We start from the raw sequence: 15,887 nt of genomic DNA on the forward strand, positions 1-15,887 counted from the left end.
GAGATGGCACCACTGTGCTCCAGCTTGGGTGATAGAGCCAGACCTTGTCTCAGGGGGAAAAAAAAGTGACAAGGTTGGGGTCACACAGCCTGTAGCAGGTGGAAATTTAAGAGTAAGCCTGTGTGATCAGAGAGTGCCTCTACATACACTCCTTTGGTCCTCTCTCTTCCCATGTACAAAAGAGAGCCAACTCCATAATCTCTTTTTCATTTTTAAGGTTAGTATAACATATAACCTTTTTAAGTGAACAATTCAGAGTCTTTTAGAACACCCACAATGATATGCAGACACCACCACTATCTCATTCCAGATCTTTTTTATCGCCCAAGAGACCCCCATACCCATTAACCTGTCACCTCTTAATCCTCCCAGGCCCCTGGCAACCACTAATTTATTGTCTATCTTTATGCATTTACCTATTCTTGAAGGTTTCTGTAAATGGATTCATAGAATATGGGGCCTTTTACCTCTGCATTTATTCATATAGCATAAAAAAATATTTTGAGAGTTACCCATGTTGTAGCGTGTGTCAGAACTTCACTCCTTTTTGTGACTGAGTAATACGGCATTATAAGGGCAGACCACATTTTGTTTATCCATTCATCTGTTGATGGGCATCTGGGTTGTTTCCACCTTTTGGCGATTGTAAATAATGCTGCTCTGAATTTGCACGTACGTGTATTTGTTTGAGTCTCTGTTTTCAATTCTTTGGGTTGATGCAAAAGTCATTTACTTTTGCACCAGCCTAATACTTGGGAGTGAAATTGCTGGGTCATATGGCAGTAATTCTATGCTTAACTTTTTGAGGAACTCGTAATCCTTAAAAGGCTGTGCCAGCTCTAGGACTGAGGGCTTAGGAGCTAATCCCTGCCTTCTCACTCTTCATCAGCTCCCACCCCAGTGGGTGCCCTGTGACATGCTTGTCTTGAGAACCCTCTCCCCAACTCAGTGACCCCAGCATCTCATTGACATGCCGACTGCATGTTCCCTGCCCCTCCCTGGGAGGCTGCCTCAGCACAGACCCTTCTATTCTTTCTATTTTTTGGGGTACCCATTAACTATCCACCCCCACTTCAACCCCTCACTACCCTTCCAGCCTCTGGTAACCTCTGGTAACTTCTACTCTCTATGTCTGTGAGTTCAATTTATTTGATTTTTAGAGTCCACGAATAAGGGAGAGCCCGCGCCACTTGCCTTTGTGTACCTGGCTTATTTTGCTTAACATGATGGTCTCTAGTTCCATCCATGTTGTTGCAAATGACTAGATCTCATTCTTTTTTTTTTTTTTTTTGAGACAGAGTCTCACTCTGTCACCCAGGCTGGAGTGCAGTGGGCTCGATCTCAGCTCCCTGCAACCTCCACCTCCTGGGTTCAAGAGATTCTCCTGCCTCAGCCTTCCAAGTAGCTGAAACTACAGGGGTGCAGAGCCATGCCCAGCTGATTTTTGCATTTTTGTGGAGATGGGGTTTCACCATGTTGGCCAGGCTGGTCTCAAACTCCTGGCCTCAGGTGATCCACCTGCCTCAGCCTCCCAAAGTGCTGGGATTACAGATGTGAGTTACCACATCCAGTCTGGATCTCAGTTTTTCATGGCTGAATAGTACTCCATTGTGTGTATGAACTACATTTTCTTCATTCATCTGTTGTTGGACATTCAGATTGCTTCCAAATCTTAGCTCTTGTAAACAGTGCTGCAACAAACACAGAAATGCAGTTATCTCTCCATATACCGATTTCCTTTCTTTTGTGTATTTACCCAGCAGTGGGATTGCTGGATCATATGGTAGCTGAATTTTTAGTTTTTGGAGGAACCTCCAACTATTCTCTATAGTGATTGTGCTAATTTATAATCCCACTAACAATTTACAAGGGTTTCCCTTGCTCCACATCCTCGCCAGCATTTGTTATTTCCTGTCTTTGGGATATAAGCCATTTTCACTGGGGTGAGATGATAGCTTTTTGTAGTTTGGATTTGCCTCCTCTGATGATCAGTGATGCTGAGCACATTTTCATATGCTTATTTGCCATTTGTGTGTCTTCTTTTGAGAAATGTCTATTCAAATCTTTTGTCCATTTTTTGATCGAATTATGAGATGTTTTTCTGTAGAGTTATTGGAGATCCTTTGTATATTCAGGTTATTAATCCCTTGTCAGGGGGGTAGTTTGTAAATATTTTCTCTTGTTCTGTGGGTTGCCTCTTCACTTTGTTGATTGTATCCCTTGGTGGAGCACAGACTGTTCTGGATGAGATTAGAGCAGCTGGGCTCCCTCCTCCCTTTGAGAGGGTCTCCAGAGGGCCCTGTCAATCCAGATCAGCCTAGGAATTATTGCCAGGGATTGGCTGCAGCTGATCGCACCCTCTCCTTCCCTCCCAGTGCTCTGTGATTTCATACCACAGCCACCCTCACTGTTGTTATACGTAAAATTCCGATGCTGCAAAAGAAATAGCACTGAAAGATAAACCCTCCCAGCAAAGCAGTTTACTTCTTTAGAAGGGTATGGCTCACAGATGGAGCAATGGTGATCGCACATTTGGACAAGGGAGGAAAAGGAGTACTTATGCCTGATGGGGCTCGCCCCTACTGCTGCGTCGTTCCCCTATTGGCTAGGGATAGACTGCACAAGCTAGACTAATCCCGATTGGCTATTTTAAAGAGAACAGGGGTCCGAGCTGGAGTGGCAGGGTGGGTGGTTTGGTGGGAAGGACAGTTACGGAAGGGTCAGAGCAGGAAGCCAGGGGTGACCTAGGTCAAAGAAGGTGACTAGAGCAGGTGACTGGAGCAGGTGACCCTGATGGGTCAGGACAGAGCTGTGGGTCAGGGGAACAGATGGGAACTACTGATTAGAACCGGTGGAGAAGGTTGTCTACGGAAACTACAAGGAAATTAAACTTTAAAATAGAGAATTAAAGAATAAGAGAGCTGAACATACTGACATACCAATTCCTTGAAGAGAAACCTGGAGTTCACTGTATCTAACACTGTGCACCAGGATTCTTAGATCCACCATGTCGTCACACACCTCTGAGCACTTGCCTTACCCCTGCTTTCTTCTTTGCCTTCTGAAATCTCCTAAGTTTTGAAGGTGCAGCTCGGGTAACACCTCCCTGGCATTGTCACCCCAGCCAGAATCAATCTTTGCATGTTCCCTTAGCACCTCACTCACACCAGCAAAATAGTCATGATTCTCTTCTATCTTATGCAGAATTTGTTGTTGATAGCGAACTGGAAAATTTTTATGTACATATCATGCTGGGTTATTTTAAGAAATTATTCACATGATGGGTAAAGCAGCCTTGTACATCAAATTCTTCCATTTTTTTCCATTCATCGTCCTCTGCCACTAAATTATGAGCTTCAAAAAGAAAGCATTTTGCCTGTCTTAGTTTCTCCTAAGAGAAGTGATGCCTTAGCCAGGAGCAGTGGCTCATGCCTGTAATCCCAACTCTTTGGGAGTCCAAGATGGGAGGATCACTTGAGCTCAGGATTTTGAGACCAGCCTGGGCAACATGGCAAGACCTCATCTCTACTAAAAATTTTTAAATTAGCCAGGCATGGTGGTATATCCCTGTAGTCCCAGCTACTTGGGAGGCCAAGGTGGGAGATTGCTAGAGCCTGGGAGGTGGAGGCTGCAGTGAGCCATGATCCCCGCATTGCACTCCAGCCTGAGCCACAGAGTAAGACCCTGTCGAGAGAGAGAGAGAGAGAGAGAGAGAGAAATTATATCTAAACAATACAGTGCCTTGCTGGTAACAGGTGCCTAATGAACTTTTGTCGATTGAATTAGTGGGTGAGAGGGGGTGAATGAATGACATTAACTCTTCCAACTATTTGAAATACATTGTGCTAACAATTAATGTCTAACAGATCAAATTTTGTTATAAGGTCAATTTTCAACTGCAGGCCACCAAAATGTCACCACAATATATTTTCCAGTGTGTCATTTTGTAATTGAAAGTGTTGTGGGTTTGGCTCTCACTTTTGCAGAGTATTCAAATGTTGAGTTCTCTGAGATCCTCGGATTATCAAAAACAATAATGGCCTCACTGTGTGAAGCCTCAGTGCTCCCTGTTTGAGACAAGTGGTTTTAAGGGAAAGACATCAGCTGTACTTTCTACATAGCTGCTGTGTTGCAAACTTAATAGGCTTGCATTGAGTTGGATATACTAGAATAGAAAAAAAAAAATCCGTTGAGTTATTAAGAAAAGAGTTTGGGACCGGGGTCATGGCTCATGCCTGTAATTCCAGCACTTTGGGAGGTCACCAGGTCAGGAGATCAAGACCACCCTGGCCAACATGATGAAACCCCATCTTAAAAAAAAAGAGAGAGAGAGAGAGAGATCATCCTGGCTAACATAGTGAAACCCAATATCTACTAAAAATACAAAAACTTAGCCAGGCGTGGTGGCACGCGCCTGTGATCTCAGCTACTTGGGAGGTGGAGGCAGCAGAAGCGTTTGAACCTGGGAGGCGGAGGTTGCAGTGAGCCAAGATTGTGCCACTGCACTCCAGCCTGGGTGACAGAGGGAGACTCCGTCTCCAAAAAAAAAAAATGTGGTTTCTTAGTTAATTCATGACCACACTTTCCAAGCCCACACTTTCTCAGAAAGTTTCCTCTGGTGAAAAGCAGTAGAACTTATTCTCTGAACTAGGTCATTTTTATTCATGAAGCCTCATATCAATAACAGCTAGGGGCCAGGCACGGTGGCTCACACCTGTAATCCCAGCACCTTGGGAGGCCAAGGCAGGAGGATCACTTGAGCTCAGAAGTTTAAAACCAGCCTACACAACATGGTAAAAACCTGGCTCTACTGAAAATACAAAAATGAGCTGGACGTGGTAGCGTTCACCTGTAGTTCCAGCTACTTGGGAGGTGGGAGGATGGCCTCAGGCCGGCGGAGGCAGAGGTTGCAGGGAGCCAAGATTGTGCCACTGCACTCCAGCCTGGGTGACAGAGCCAGAACCTGTCTCAAAAACAAAAAGAAAAACGGCTAGGTGTTTTATTAGCTGGATTAACTGACGTTACAGTGAGTCGAGCAGGGGCTGTTGGGGTCAGACAGTCTCAGGTAAGCCTATGACTGAGGCCAAATATCGTAAGCTTTCTGAGCATCCCTTTTATCGTCTCTGAACATGGAGATACCCTACTTCTAAGGATGATTTAGCAAAGTGAGGGGAGCAGTGTTCCCTTGCGAATGTCCCTTGAGAATGTCTCACACCGACTGGGCACCATGGCTCGTGCCTATAATCCCAGCACTTTAGGAGGCCAAGGTGGGAGGATCATTTGAGCCCAGGAGTTTGAGACCAGCCTGGGCAACATGGTGAGAGCCCTGTCTCTAAAAAAAAAAAAAAAAAAAAAAAAAAAAAAATATATATATATATATATAAATTAGCTGTGCATGGTGGTACATGCCTGTAGTCCCAGCTACTTGGGGGGTGCTAAGGTGAGAAGATCACTTGAGCCCAGAAGTTCAAGGCTACAGTGAGCCATGTTCATACCACTGCACTCTAGTCTTTCTTTTGTCTAGCCTTTTTCTGCCTTAAAAAAAAAAAAAGACCCTGTTTGAATGCTGGCTCATCTCAGTAGGTAGAGGGTGTCAGGATGCTGGCCTAGCCCCGCCTAGTCAATCACAACCAGTAGGGCCAGGTCTGCACCCCTGTAGAGGAATGGGGAATGTTGGAAACAGATGCTTGGTGCCGCAAAGAAAAATTAGCACTGAGACAAACAATCTCTCAGCAAGCAAGTTTTACTTCCTGTAGGAAGAGTACCCTTGGTAGCCATCTTACCAGGGGAGTACAATGAACAAAGGAAAAGCAGACATATTTATCCCTTGCGCATTTGGGGTTGTCCTTACTGCTGTGTCTGATCTCCGTTGGCTGGAACCAGACCTCGCAATTTAAACTAAAACCCTGTTGGCTAACAACTTAAAACTTCATTAAACAGGTAAGGGGCATAGGCTGTGAGCTGGGACATGCCTGTGAGCGCATCCAACACAGATATCTTGGTTAAAGTACAAGGACATAGAATATACCACATGCCTATAAGCATGCCTAACAGCTACACAGGATAGGGCTTAAGAAAGAGTTATTAGCACATGTATGAGTTACTCTTTAACAAGAAAGGAAACTTTGAAGAGGAACTTTTTACTTTCCACAGGGAAGTGTCTGAGAATGGGCAGGATTGGGCACCCCAGAAGATAATTCCTGCACCCACCCCACCCCACCCGTGATAGGACCTCAGTTGCTGCCTCTGTCTTCTGGGAGCTACCTCCTAGGGCTCTGGGGATGGAATGAGGTGGTCCTGCAGCACCAGCTGAGACCCTGCACATAGCGAGTGCCAGTACTCAGTAATGCCTGGAGGGCAAGAATGGCCTCCGACTGATCTTTGTGTGCCCTTGTGTCCAGCACACAGTAGGTATACCATGAATGTTCGTAGAACAAATGTATCAATGGCAACCACCTCCCTCCTTGATTTACTCTTTCCTTCTAATAACACAGCCAACATTCTGTTAGCTCTGCAGGCAGCCACAGCGTGCTGCCAACTTGCCATCCTGGGCTCGGTGCCTGATTCTCCACACTGTTTCTGCCCCATGCTGCTGAGCCCATGCATGTCCCAGCACCTGTATTCTGAACCCAGCCTGTCATTCATCCTTGCGCTGTTCTGCCTCCTTGGATTCAGGCCTCCCCTCCAGCTGTGGAATCTCTCTAGGTCTATATTCCTCACCTCTGGCTGGCACTTCCTACATGCTGTCATCACAGGAGCAGAGGGGTGAGAGAACCCTCCTGGTCTTCACCCAGGTCCAGGATGGAATTTCTATCCACTGTGTGGCTGGGTAGAGTTAGGCAGCCCAAGCCAGGGCCACATAAGCAGAAGGCTGTGTCCCCAGGGTCTGTCACAGAGTAAGTTTCAGGTGTCACAGCTCACAATAAATCCATGCATTAGGCACAAGCCAGGACTCCTGAGCCAGGTATCTCTCAACCTGAGCGCTGGCTCCAGCAGCAACTTGTTGTGTCCTGGGAAAGTTATATGCCTTCTTTGTTAAAAAATAAGTTGTTTTATTTACTGTCCAGAGTACTCATTAATTGTTTATCGATCAAGAGAAACTATTGCTAATTTGTTTCTTTTGAGACAAAGCCTCACTCTGTCACCCAGGTTGGAGTGCAGTGGTGTGACCTCAGCTCACTGCCACCTCCGCCTCCCAGGTGCAAGTGATTCTTGTGCCTCAGCCTCCTGAGTAGCTGGGATTACAGGCCTGTGCCATCACAACCGGCTAACTTTTATATTTTTAGTAGAGATGGGGTTTTCCCATGTTGGCCAGGCTGACCTCAAATTCCTGACCTCAAGTGTTCCACCTGCCTTGGCCTCCCAAAATTCCGGGATTACAGGAGGAAGTCACCGCACCTGACCCAAAAAACCCAACATTTCTTAGCCCACAATTTCATGTTTCATAGTTCGGGAACACAGGTCAGTGATAAACTTCTAGGTAATTCAACCCAAAGAAATTCTTTATATTCCAAAAACGCTTTGCACTCTGAAAAATACCCCCTGTCCTCATCGCCTCCACATATGCCTTCTTTCTTGGTTCAGCCACAGCAAACCTACAGAGAGCTACAACACTCAGGGATACAATGCCTGCCACAGCAATGTGAAATCACGGACGCTGGACCGGAAGGCCACACGCCTGAGTTTTGTCAAAGCACTGGAAGCTGTGATTGCTGTCCTTGATAGGTTTGTCAATCTCAACGACAATCTGTTTCCTGGATCACTGATTTTTTTTTTTTTTTTTTTTTTTTTTTTTTGAGACAGAGTTTCGCTCCTGTTACCCAGGCTGGAGTGCAATGGCGCGATCTCGGCTCACCGCAACCTCCGCCTCCTGGGTTCAGGCAATTCTCCTGCCTCAGCCTCCTAAGTAGCTGGGATTACAGGCACGTGCCACCATGCCTAGCTAATTTTTTGTAGTTTTAGTAGAGACGGGGTTTCACCATGTTGACCAGGATGGTCTCGATCTCTTGACCTCGTGATCCACCCGCCTCGGCCTCCCAAAGTGCTGGGATTACAGGCTTGAGCCACCGCACCCGGCCGATCACTGATTTTTTTTTAAATTGTGATTTTAAAAATCACTCACTTAACATAAAATGTATATTCCTCACCATTTTTAAGTATACAGTATGATAGTATAAGCCCTTTTTTTGTATAATGAAGCTCCAGAACTTTTTCATCCTGCAAACTGAAACTCTAAACACAGTAAAGAACATCCTTTTTTTTGGGGGTGGGGTTGGAGTCTTGTTCTGTCGCCCTGGCTGGAGTACAGTGGTATGATCTCGGCTCACTGCAACCTTCACCTCCAGGGTTCAAGTGATTCTCCTACCTCAGCCTCTTGAGTAGCTGGGATTACAGGCGTGCACCACCATGCCTGGGTAATTTTTATATTTTTGCTAGAGACAGGTTTCACCATGTTGGCCAGGCTGGTCTTGAACTTCTGACCTCAAGTGATCCACGCACCTTGGCCTCCCAAAGTGCTGGGATTACAGGCATGAGCCACTGTGCCCAGCCCCTCTTTCCATTTCGAAGAGGTTGACCACTTTAGATGCTTCATGTAACAGGAATCATGCAGTATCTGACCTTTTGAGACTGGCTTATTTCACTTAGCGTGATGTCCTCCAGGGTCATCCATGTTGCAGCGTATGATATGACTTCCTCCTTTTTTAAGGCTGCATAATACTCCACTGTGTGGATATGCCATGTTTTTTTCCACTTATCTGTCAATGGACATCTAGGTTGCTTCAACCTCTTGGCTATTGTGAATAATGCTACAGTGAACATGGGTTAAAATACATCACTTCTGAGCCTCAGTTTCCTCATCTGTAAAATGAGGATAATCATGCCTGCCCCATTGATGCTGGCACATGAAGGAAGCCTGATACATCATGCCCCTGGCATCTTTCACTTTTCCTTCAAGGCACTTCTCCCCACCATAATGATGCCCTTGTTCATGTTATGATTCATTTCACTTTCTTTGTTCCTCTTGAGGATGTAAGCTCCATGCTTGCCTCATTCATCTCTGCATGTCTAGCCTGAGAAACAGTACTTGGTACAAGGTCAGTACTCAATGGAGTATTTGTTGCAAAATAAATAGATGGATTTTGATGGAGTGCTTGAGCTAAGCGAGGTTTGCAGACTCTGGGGTCACACACATCTGAATTCTGCTTTCAGATCCACCACTTAATCTCTCTGTGCCTCAGTTTCCTCCTCTGTAAAAAGACCATGGAGCATGGTTGTGCATGTTAATAATAGCAAATATTAATCATACTCTATATAAAGCGTTTTGTGCAGCATGCATCACACAGAAAGGACTGGGAAACGGTCTGTGAAGGGGAATGACACGTGAATGGTGCTCTCGTTGTTCTGAGATACAGTATTTGTTCTGAGATAAAATACCGTTTATGTAAAAAATACGCATGCCAAATAACAAAACAGGTTTTTAGCAGAAAGATGTACAAACAGAAAGACACACAGAAAACACATATGAATGGTGTTCTGGGAGAGAGAACAGGGAGATGATAAAAGGAAACAGACAAACTGAAGGATGGGGGTGCTCCAGGCTCCCAGTAAGAATAGCAGCCAGGGCCGGGTGCAGGGGTTCACACCTGTAAGGGCCAGGCCCGGTGGTTCACACGTGCAATCCCAGCACTTTGGGAGGCCGAGGCTGGTAGATCATCTTAGGTCCAAAGTTCAAGACCAGCCTGGCCAACATAGTGAATCCTGGTCTCTACAAAAAAACTAGAAATTCAAAAATACAAAAACTAGCTGGGCATGGTGGCATACACCTGTAGTCCCAGCTACTCAGGAGGCCGAGGTTGCAGTGAACCAAGATCGAGCCATTGCCTTCTAGTCTGGGCAATAGAATAAGACTCCAGCTCAAAAAAAAAAAAAAAAAAAAAAAGTGAATTAAAGTATGTATTAACTATAATAAGTTTTGGGGTTTTTTTGTTTTGTTTTTTTGAGACAGGATCTCACTCTGTCACCCAGGCAGGAATGCAGTGGCATGATTGTGGCTCACTGCAGTCTCAAATTCCTGGGCTCAAGCCATCCTCCTGCCTCAGCCTCCTGAGTAGCTGGGACTATAGGTGTGCACCACCACAGCCTACTGATTTTTAAAGTTTTTGTGAAGATGGGATCTTGCTATGCTGCCCAGGCTGGTCTGGAACTCCTGGCCTCAAGAGATCCTCAGTCTCCGAATGTGCTGAGATGACAGGTGTGAGCCACCTTACCTGGCCTAATGTATAAAGCACATGTTCAGTATAAAAGCCAAGGATTTGACAATGTTAGAAGAACCTTCTCCAATAGGTGGGAAGTGGTGGGGATGGGATCTTTGACCTGGAGGGGAGTGGTCTTCATGAGCCTAAACCTACATTTCTGGTTTCTTTCAGGGTGGCAGCCCACAGAGGGTGTCACTGTCCCTCACGGGGTCATGGCCTCCATGTTGCTCGCCCGGCGCCTGGCCTGCAGCTTCCAGCACAGGTACCGCCTGCTGGTTCCCGGTAAGCCCTGGGGGTCTTGACAAGAACTGATCCTAATGGAAGACAAGATCCAGGCTAGGGATTCCTGGGCGGGAAGAGCCCTTGGGGATAAAGAGACCAGCCAGTGAGTGTTTCTGGGACTGTCCCACTGTATTAGTCTGTTCTCATGCTGCTAATAAAGACATACGAGACTGGGTAATTTATAAAGAAAAAGAGGTTTAATGTTCTCACAGTTTCACCTGACTGGGGAGGCCTCACAATCATGGCGGAAGGTGAGGAGGAGCAAAGGCACGTCTTACATGGCAGCAGGCAAGAGAGTGTGTGCAGGGGAACTGCTCTTTATAAAATCATCAGATCTCGTGAGACTTATTCAATTGATGGTCATGAGAGCAGCATGGAAAAGACCCACCCCCATGATTCAGTTACCTCCTGCTGGATGCCTTTCACGACATGTGGGAATTATGGGAGCTACAATTCCAGATGAGATTTGAGTGAGGACACAGCCAGACCATATCACCCACTATCTGTAAAACTATCACCATTGCCACCTCCTTTTCCTCTCCCATCTCTGCCATGTATATGATCCTGTCCCAAGTGCCTCAGTGGGATGGGACTGGCTCCACCCTGGAGCCACTCTGCCTGCAGGTAGGTGATGGCCTCCACAGCCAGATGGTCCCAGGCCATCTCTGCAGGTACCACTGGGGAAAACACACATCTGGGGTTGCTGCTAAGGAACAAAGAAAGCCGTAAACATCTCTGAAATTGACCTAAAGGCCAACCGTGCTTCAAGGTCACTGGATCACTGGACAGGAGACACCATCTTAGGAATGTCTCACCCCCACTCCACCCTATCCCCGTGGCCACGTGCACTGGCTCCTTCTTCCTTCTGTTTGACCTCTTTGAGATCTCCCTCACTCCCAATAGTCCCATGAGGAAGGCTCAAGTGAATCCCATCTTACAAGTAAGAGAACTAAGGCTCAGAGACGCAAAGCCATTTGCCCAAAGTCACACAGCCACTTGCATGCACCTCTGTCTGGCTCCAATGCTGAGTACTCCTCCATGTGCCTCCGTGTGGCTCTGGGAGACAGTCCCAGCAAAAGCCTCCCTTCACATGCCCCCAGATTGGCCTCCTGCAGAGATATAAACTGCCTGGCTCGGGCCTGGCCATGACATAGGTTCACAAAGACCAATGAGCCTCCGGTCTGTCCCCAGCTCTCTCAGAGCCCCTGTGCTTGTCATCACGGTGTCCCTTGTTGTCAGGTGCTGGGAAAAAGGCTGACGCATGACCTGCTTATCTGGCACAGGATGGGAGTTAATGGAAGACCATGCTCCGTGTCCAAAGCAAGGAAGACCTCTTTGAAGCACCAGAATGTGGCCAGACTTGCTGGTTCTAGCCACAGCCTTTTCCCTGTCTGTTTACTGATTGTATCTAAAGTAGAGCGTGCTCTATACCTTCAAAGGAAATGCCAGACCGCCACAGCTATAGATCCCCTGCCTGATGCTTCTTCCTTTTCACCCCCCGCATCCCTGAGCACATGCTTCTTTGTTTACATACTCAATCAGTAGTGTGTGGGGGTCTCCAGTGCTCGGGGCCTTTGTGTCCTCCTACTCGCTTGGCCCCCTGGAAGCCCACCTTGACGCACTCTTCCTCCTGCCTCTTAGTTTCTTTGTCTCTGCTGACCCTCGTTATTTTCTAGGTTGTGTCTGGGCTGGATCCCAACAGTCAGGCCTTGCTGCCCTCTGAAAACAAACTGCTAGCCGTGTCCTTGGTCTGCATGTTGAATGCTGGTGTATATGTGCTGGGTGTGCTCACCCCTCCCCAAGGAGTATTAGCAGGCTTTATTTTAAAATAAACATCCTGGCGGGGTGCAGTGGTTCACGCTTATAATCCCATGACTTCGGGAGGCCAAGGCGGGTGGATTGCCTGAGGTCAGGAGTTCGAGAGCAGCCTGGCCAACATGGTGAAACCCCGTCTCTACTAAAAATACAAAAATTAGCCAGGCGTGGTGTAGACGCTTGTAATCCCAACTACTCAGGAGGCCGAGGCAGGAGAATCGCTTGAACCCGGGAGGTTGAAATGGCAGAGAGCTGAGATCACACCACTATATTCCAGCCTGGGCAACAGAGTGAGACTCTGTCTCAAAAAATATAAATAAATAAATAAATAAATAAATAAACATCTTATTTTTTAAATAATTTTAGATTTATAGAGAAGTTGCAAAGATATTACAGGGAGACCCTATATGGCCCTCACGGTTTCCTCCCTTATTAATATCTTACATCACCAAGATGCAGTTATCAACACTTAGAAACTAGCTGGCCGGGCGCAGTGGCTCAGGCCTGTAAAGCCAACACTTTGGGAGGCTGAGGCAGGAGGATCACCTGAGGTCAGAAGTTCGAGACCAGCCTGTCCAGCATGGTGAAACCCCATCTCTACTAAAAATACAAAAAAATTAGCCTGGTGTGGTGGTGGACGCCTGTAATCCCAGCTACTTGGGAGGCTGAGGCAGAAGAATCGCTTGAACCCAAAAGGGGAAGGTTGCAGTGAGCTGAGATTGTACCACTGTACTATAGCCTGGGCAACAAAGCAAGATTCTGTGTCAAAAAAAAAAGGAAGGAAGGGGGGGAGGGGGGGAAAGGGAAGGAAAGAAGAGAGGGAGGGAGGGAGAGAAAGAGAGAAGGAAGGAAGGAAGGGAGGGAGGGAGAGAGAGAAGGAAGGAAGGGAAGAAAGAAAGAGAAAAAGAAATGAAGGAAAAGAAAGAAAGAGAAAGAAAAAGAAAAGAAAGGAGAAAGAAACTAGCTGGGCACAGTGGCTCACTCCTGTAATCCTAGCACTTTGAGAGGCTAAAGCAGGAGCCTGGGTAACATAGGGAGACCCTGTGTCTATGAAAACTACAAAACTTAGCTGGGCATGATGACATGTGCCTGTAATCTTAGCTACTCGGAAGGCTGAAGCAGAAGGATTGCTTGAGCCTGGGAGATTGAGACTGCAATGAGCCATGATCACACCACAGCACTCCAGCCTGGGCAACATTGTCTTAAAATAGTAATAATAGATAAATAAATTTTTAAAGACACTAAGAAGCTGATCTTGGTATATTACCGTTAACCAAACTCCAGACTTTTATTTGGCTTTCACTCATTTTTTCTTTAATGTCTTTTTCGGCTCTAGGATCCAGTCCAGGTACCCACATCGCATTGATTTGTCACATCTTCTGCGGTCTCCTCCGGTCTGCGGCAGTTTCTCAGTCTTTTCCTTATTCTTCTTGACCTTGATAGTTTTGAGAAGTTATCAATGGCTTTTGAAGTTTTTCTTTTTCTTTTTTCTTTTTTTTTTTTGAGATGGAGACTCGCTCTGTCACTGAGGCTGGAGTAGTGCTGTGGTGTGAACTCGGCTCACGGCAACCTCCACCTCCCAGATTCAAGCGATTCTCCTGCCTCAGCCTCCTAGGTAGTACAGGCACCCGCCACCACGCCTGGCTAATTTTTAAATTTTTTGTGGAGGCGGGGTTTCACCATGTTGGCCAGGCTGGTCTCCAGCTACTGACCTTAAGTGATCCGCCTGTCTTGGTGTCCCAAAGTCTTGGGATTACAGGCATGAGCCACTGCACCCGGCCAAGGTTTTGCTTTATTTATTTATAAGAGAAGCATATTAATGTTTACCCATCATTGTGTTAAAATAAACCAGAAAGATGTAGGTATGGAGGGTTCCAGGTCAGACACAGAGTCTAGCACAAATGATCCATTCATTTCATAACGAAGGCTGTTAAGCACCTATTACGTGCCAAGTGCTGTGCTGAGTACTGAGGATGTGGTGGTGAATAAAGAGATGTGGCTCTTGTGGAGCTCTAGCCTCGTGGCCCATGTGGCACCATCTTTAAAGGTCATTCTCAAGGACATCTGAGCCTTCCTAAGGAGACACCACAGGAAAAGCTCTAGATCAAGATTCATATGATTGGGTTACCAGCTTCACCACGCATTGGTCAAGTGAGCCTAACCAATAGAACTTCTCCAAGCCTCAGTTTTCTCATCAGGAAAATGGGTCTAATAATAGTATCCTTCTATTTCACAAATTTCTTGCATTAGAAGAAATGGTTCATATGAACCAGGCACAATGGCTCACACCTATAATACCAGCACTTTGAGAGGCTGAGGCAGGCGGATCACCTGAGGTCAGGAGTTCAGGACCAGCCTGGCCAACGTGGTGAAACCCTGTCTCTACTAAAAATACAAAAATTAGCTGGGCGTGGTGGCAGGTGGCAGTAATCCCAACTACTTGAGAGGCTGAGGCAGGGGAATTGCTTGAACCCCGGAGGTGAAGGTTGCTGTGGGCCGAGATTTCTCCACTGTACTGCAGCAGCCTGGGCAACAGAGTAAGACTCTGTCTCAAAAAAAAAAAAAAAAAAAAAAAAAAGGTCCTATGAAAGTACTTCATTTGTATTTACAATAAGGTGGAAGTGTCCTAACTCCCATTTTACAAGCATGGAAATACAGGCACAGTGCAAAAAAAAAAAAAAAAAATAGAAACGGCTAAATCGCAGAGTTCCTTACTGTTACCTCTTCTACATGTTCTTGGCTGGAGTTGTGGCAGATTTCTGATTTAGAAAACCATGCAGTGAGATTTTGTCTTTTCTTTTGACTTATTGATTTGGCATATCTACCAAACCAGAATATGTTTTTTTAAGAATGCTCAAACACAGTGTTGGCAAAGATACAGGAATATGTGCACTCTCATATACTGCTGTTAGGCAAGTAGCAACCCGGGGAAGGGTTAAAAAATGGTAGGAATTACAGCTTACTTTGAACTCATTTAGCCCACACCACCACTCCATAAGGTAAAAGAAACTCTAAGTCAGAGAAATTAAGTAACTTACCAGAGCCACAGAGCTGGTGATTGGCTGAGCCAGGCTTCAAGCTAAGCGAGGTTGGCTCCAGGACCTGAGCCACTGTGTTGGTTATCTGCTGCCACATAACAGATACCCCCAAATTTAGCATCTTGGGATCATGTTTATTATCTCACAGTTTCTGTGAGTTGGGAATCCAGGGGTGACTTAGCCAGATCCTCTGGCTCAAGGTCTGTCATGAGGGTGTAGTCAAGTTGTCAAGTGGGGCTGTGGTCTCCTCTGACGGCTCAGCTTGGTGGTTGGAGGATTCACTTGCAGACCCACTCACGGGGTTGTGGCTGGATTCAGTTCCTTGGGGACTGTCAGCCAGAAGCAACTTTTAGTTCCTTCATGTGTGGAGCTCTTCACAGAGCCATTCACAACGTGGCAACTGCTTCCTCAAAGCAAGAGAGGGTGCCGAAAATGGAAACCCCAGCCTGCTGCCACACCCGCAGTGTTTTCATCCTTCTCCATGGCGTCTCCACCC

The 15,887-nt window shown here is 46.3% G+C and overlaps 1 protein-coding gene across 3 annotated transcripts in view; it reads left to right on the forward strand.

The window, feature by feature from the left end:
- ABAT (4-aminobutyrate aminotransferase) overlaps positions 1–15,887 on the forward strand; it is a 117,877-nt gene that overhangs the window by 53,837 nt on the left and 48,153 nt on the right. For all 3 annotated transcript variants that reach the window (XM_032258076.1, XM_032258075.1, XM_032258074.1), the window contains exon 2: positions 10,428–10,538. In XM_032258076.1, the coding sequence (XP_032113967.1) occupies positions 10,469–10,538 (70 nt within the window). In that variant the 5' untranslated portion in view covers positions 10,428–10,468. The remainder of the gene's footprint in view (positions 1–10,427; positions 10,539–15,887) is intronic.

The sequence above is a fragment of the Sapajus apella genome, unplaced genomic scaffold, assembly GCF_009761245.1.
Source record: "Sapajus apella isolate SASKATOON/1434 unplaced genomic scaffold, GSC_monkey_1.0 scaffold99, whole genome shotgun sequence".
NCBI classification, from domain to species: domain Eukaryota; kingdom Metazoa; phylum Chordata; class Mammalia; order Primates; family Cebidae; genus Sapajus; species Sapajus apella.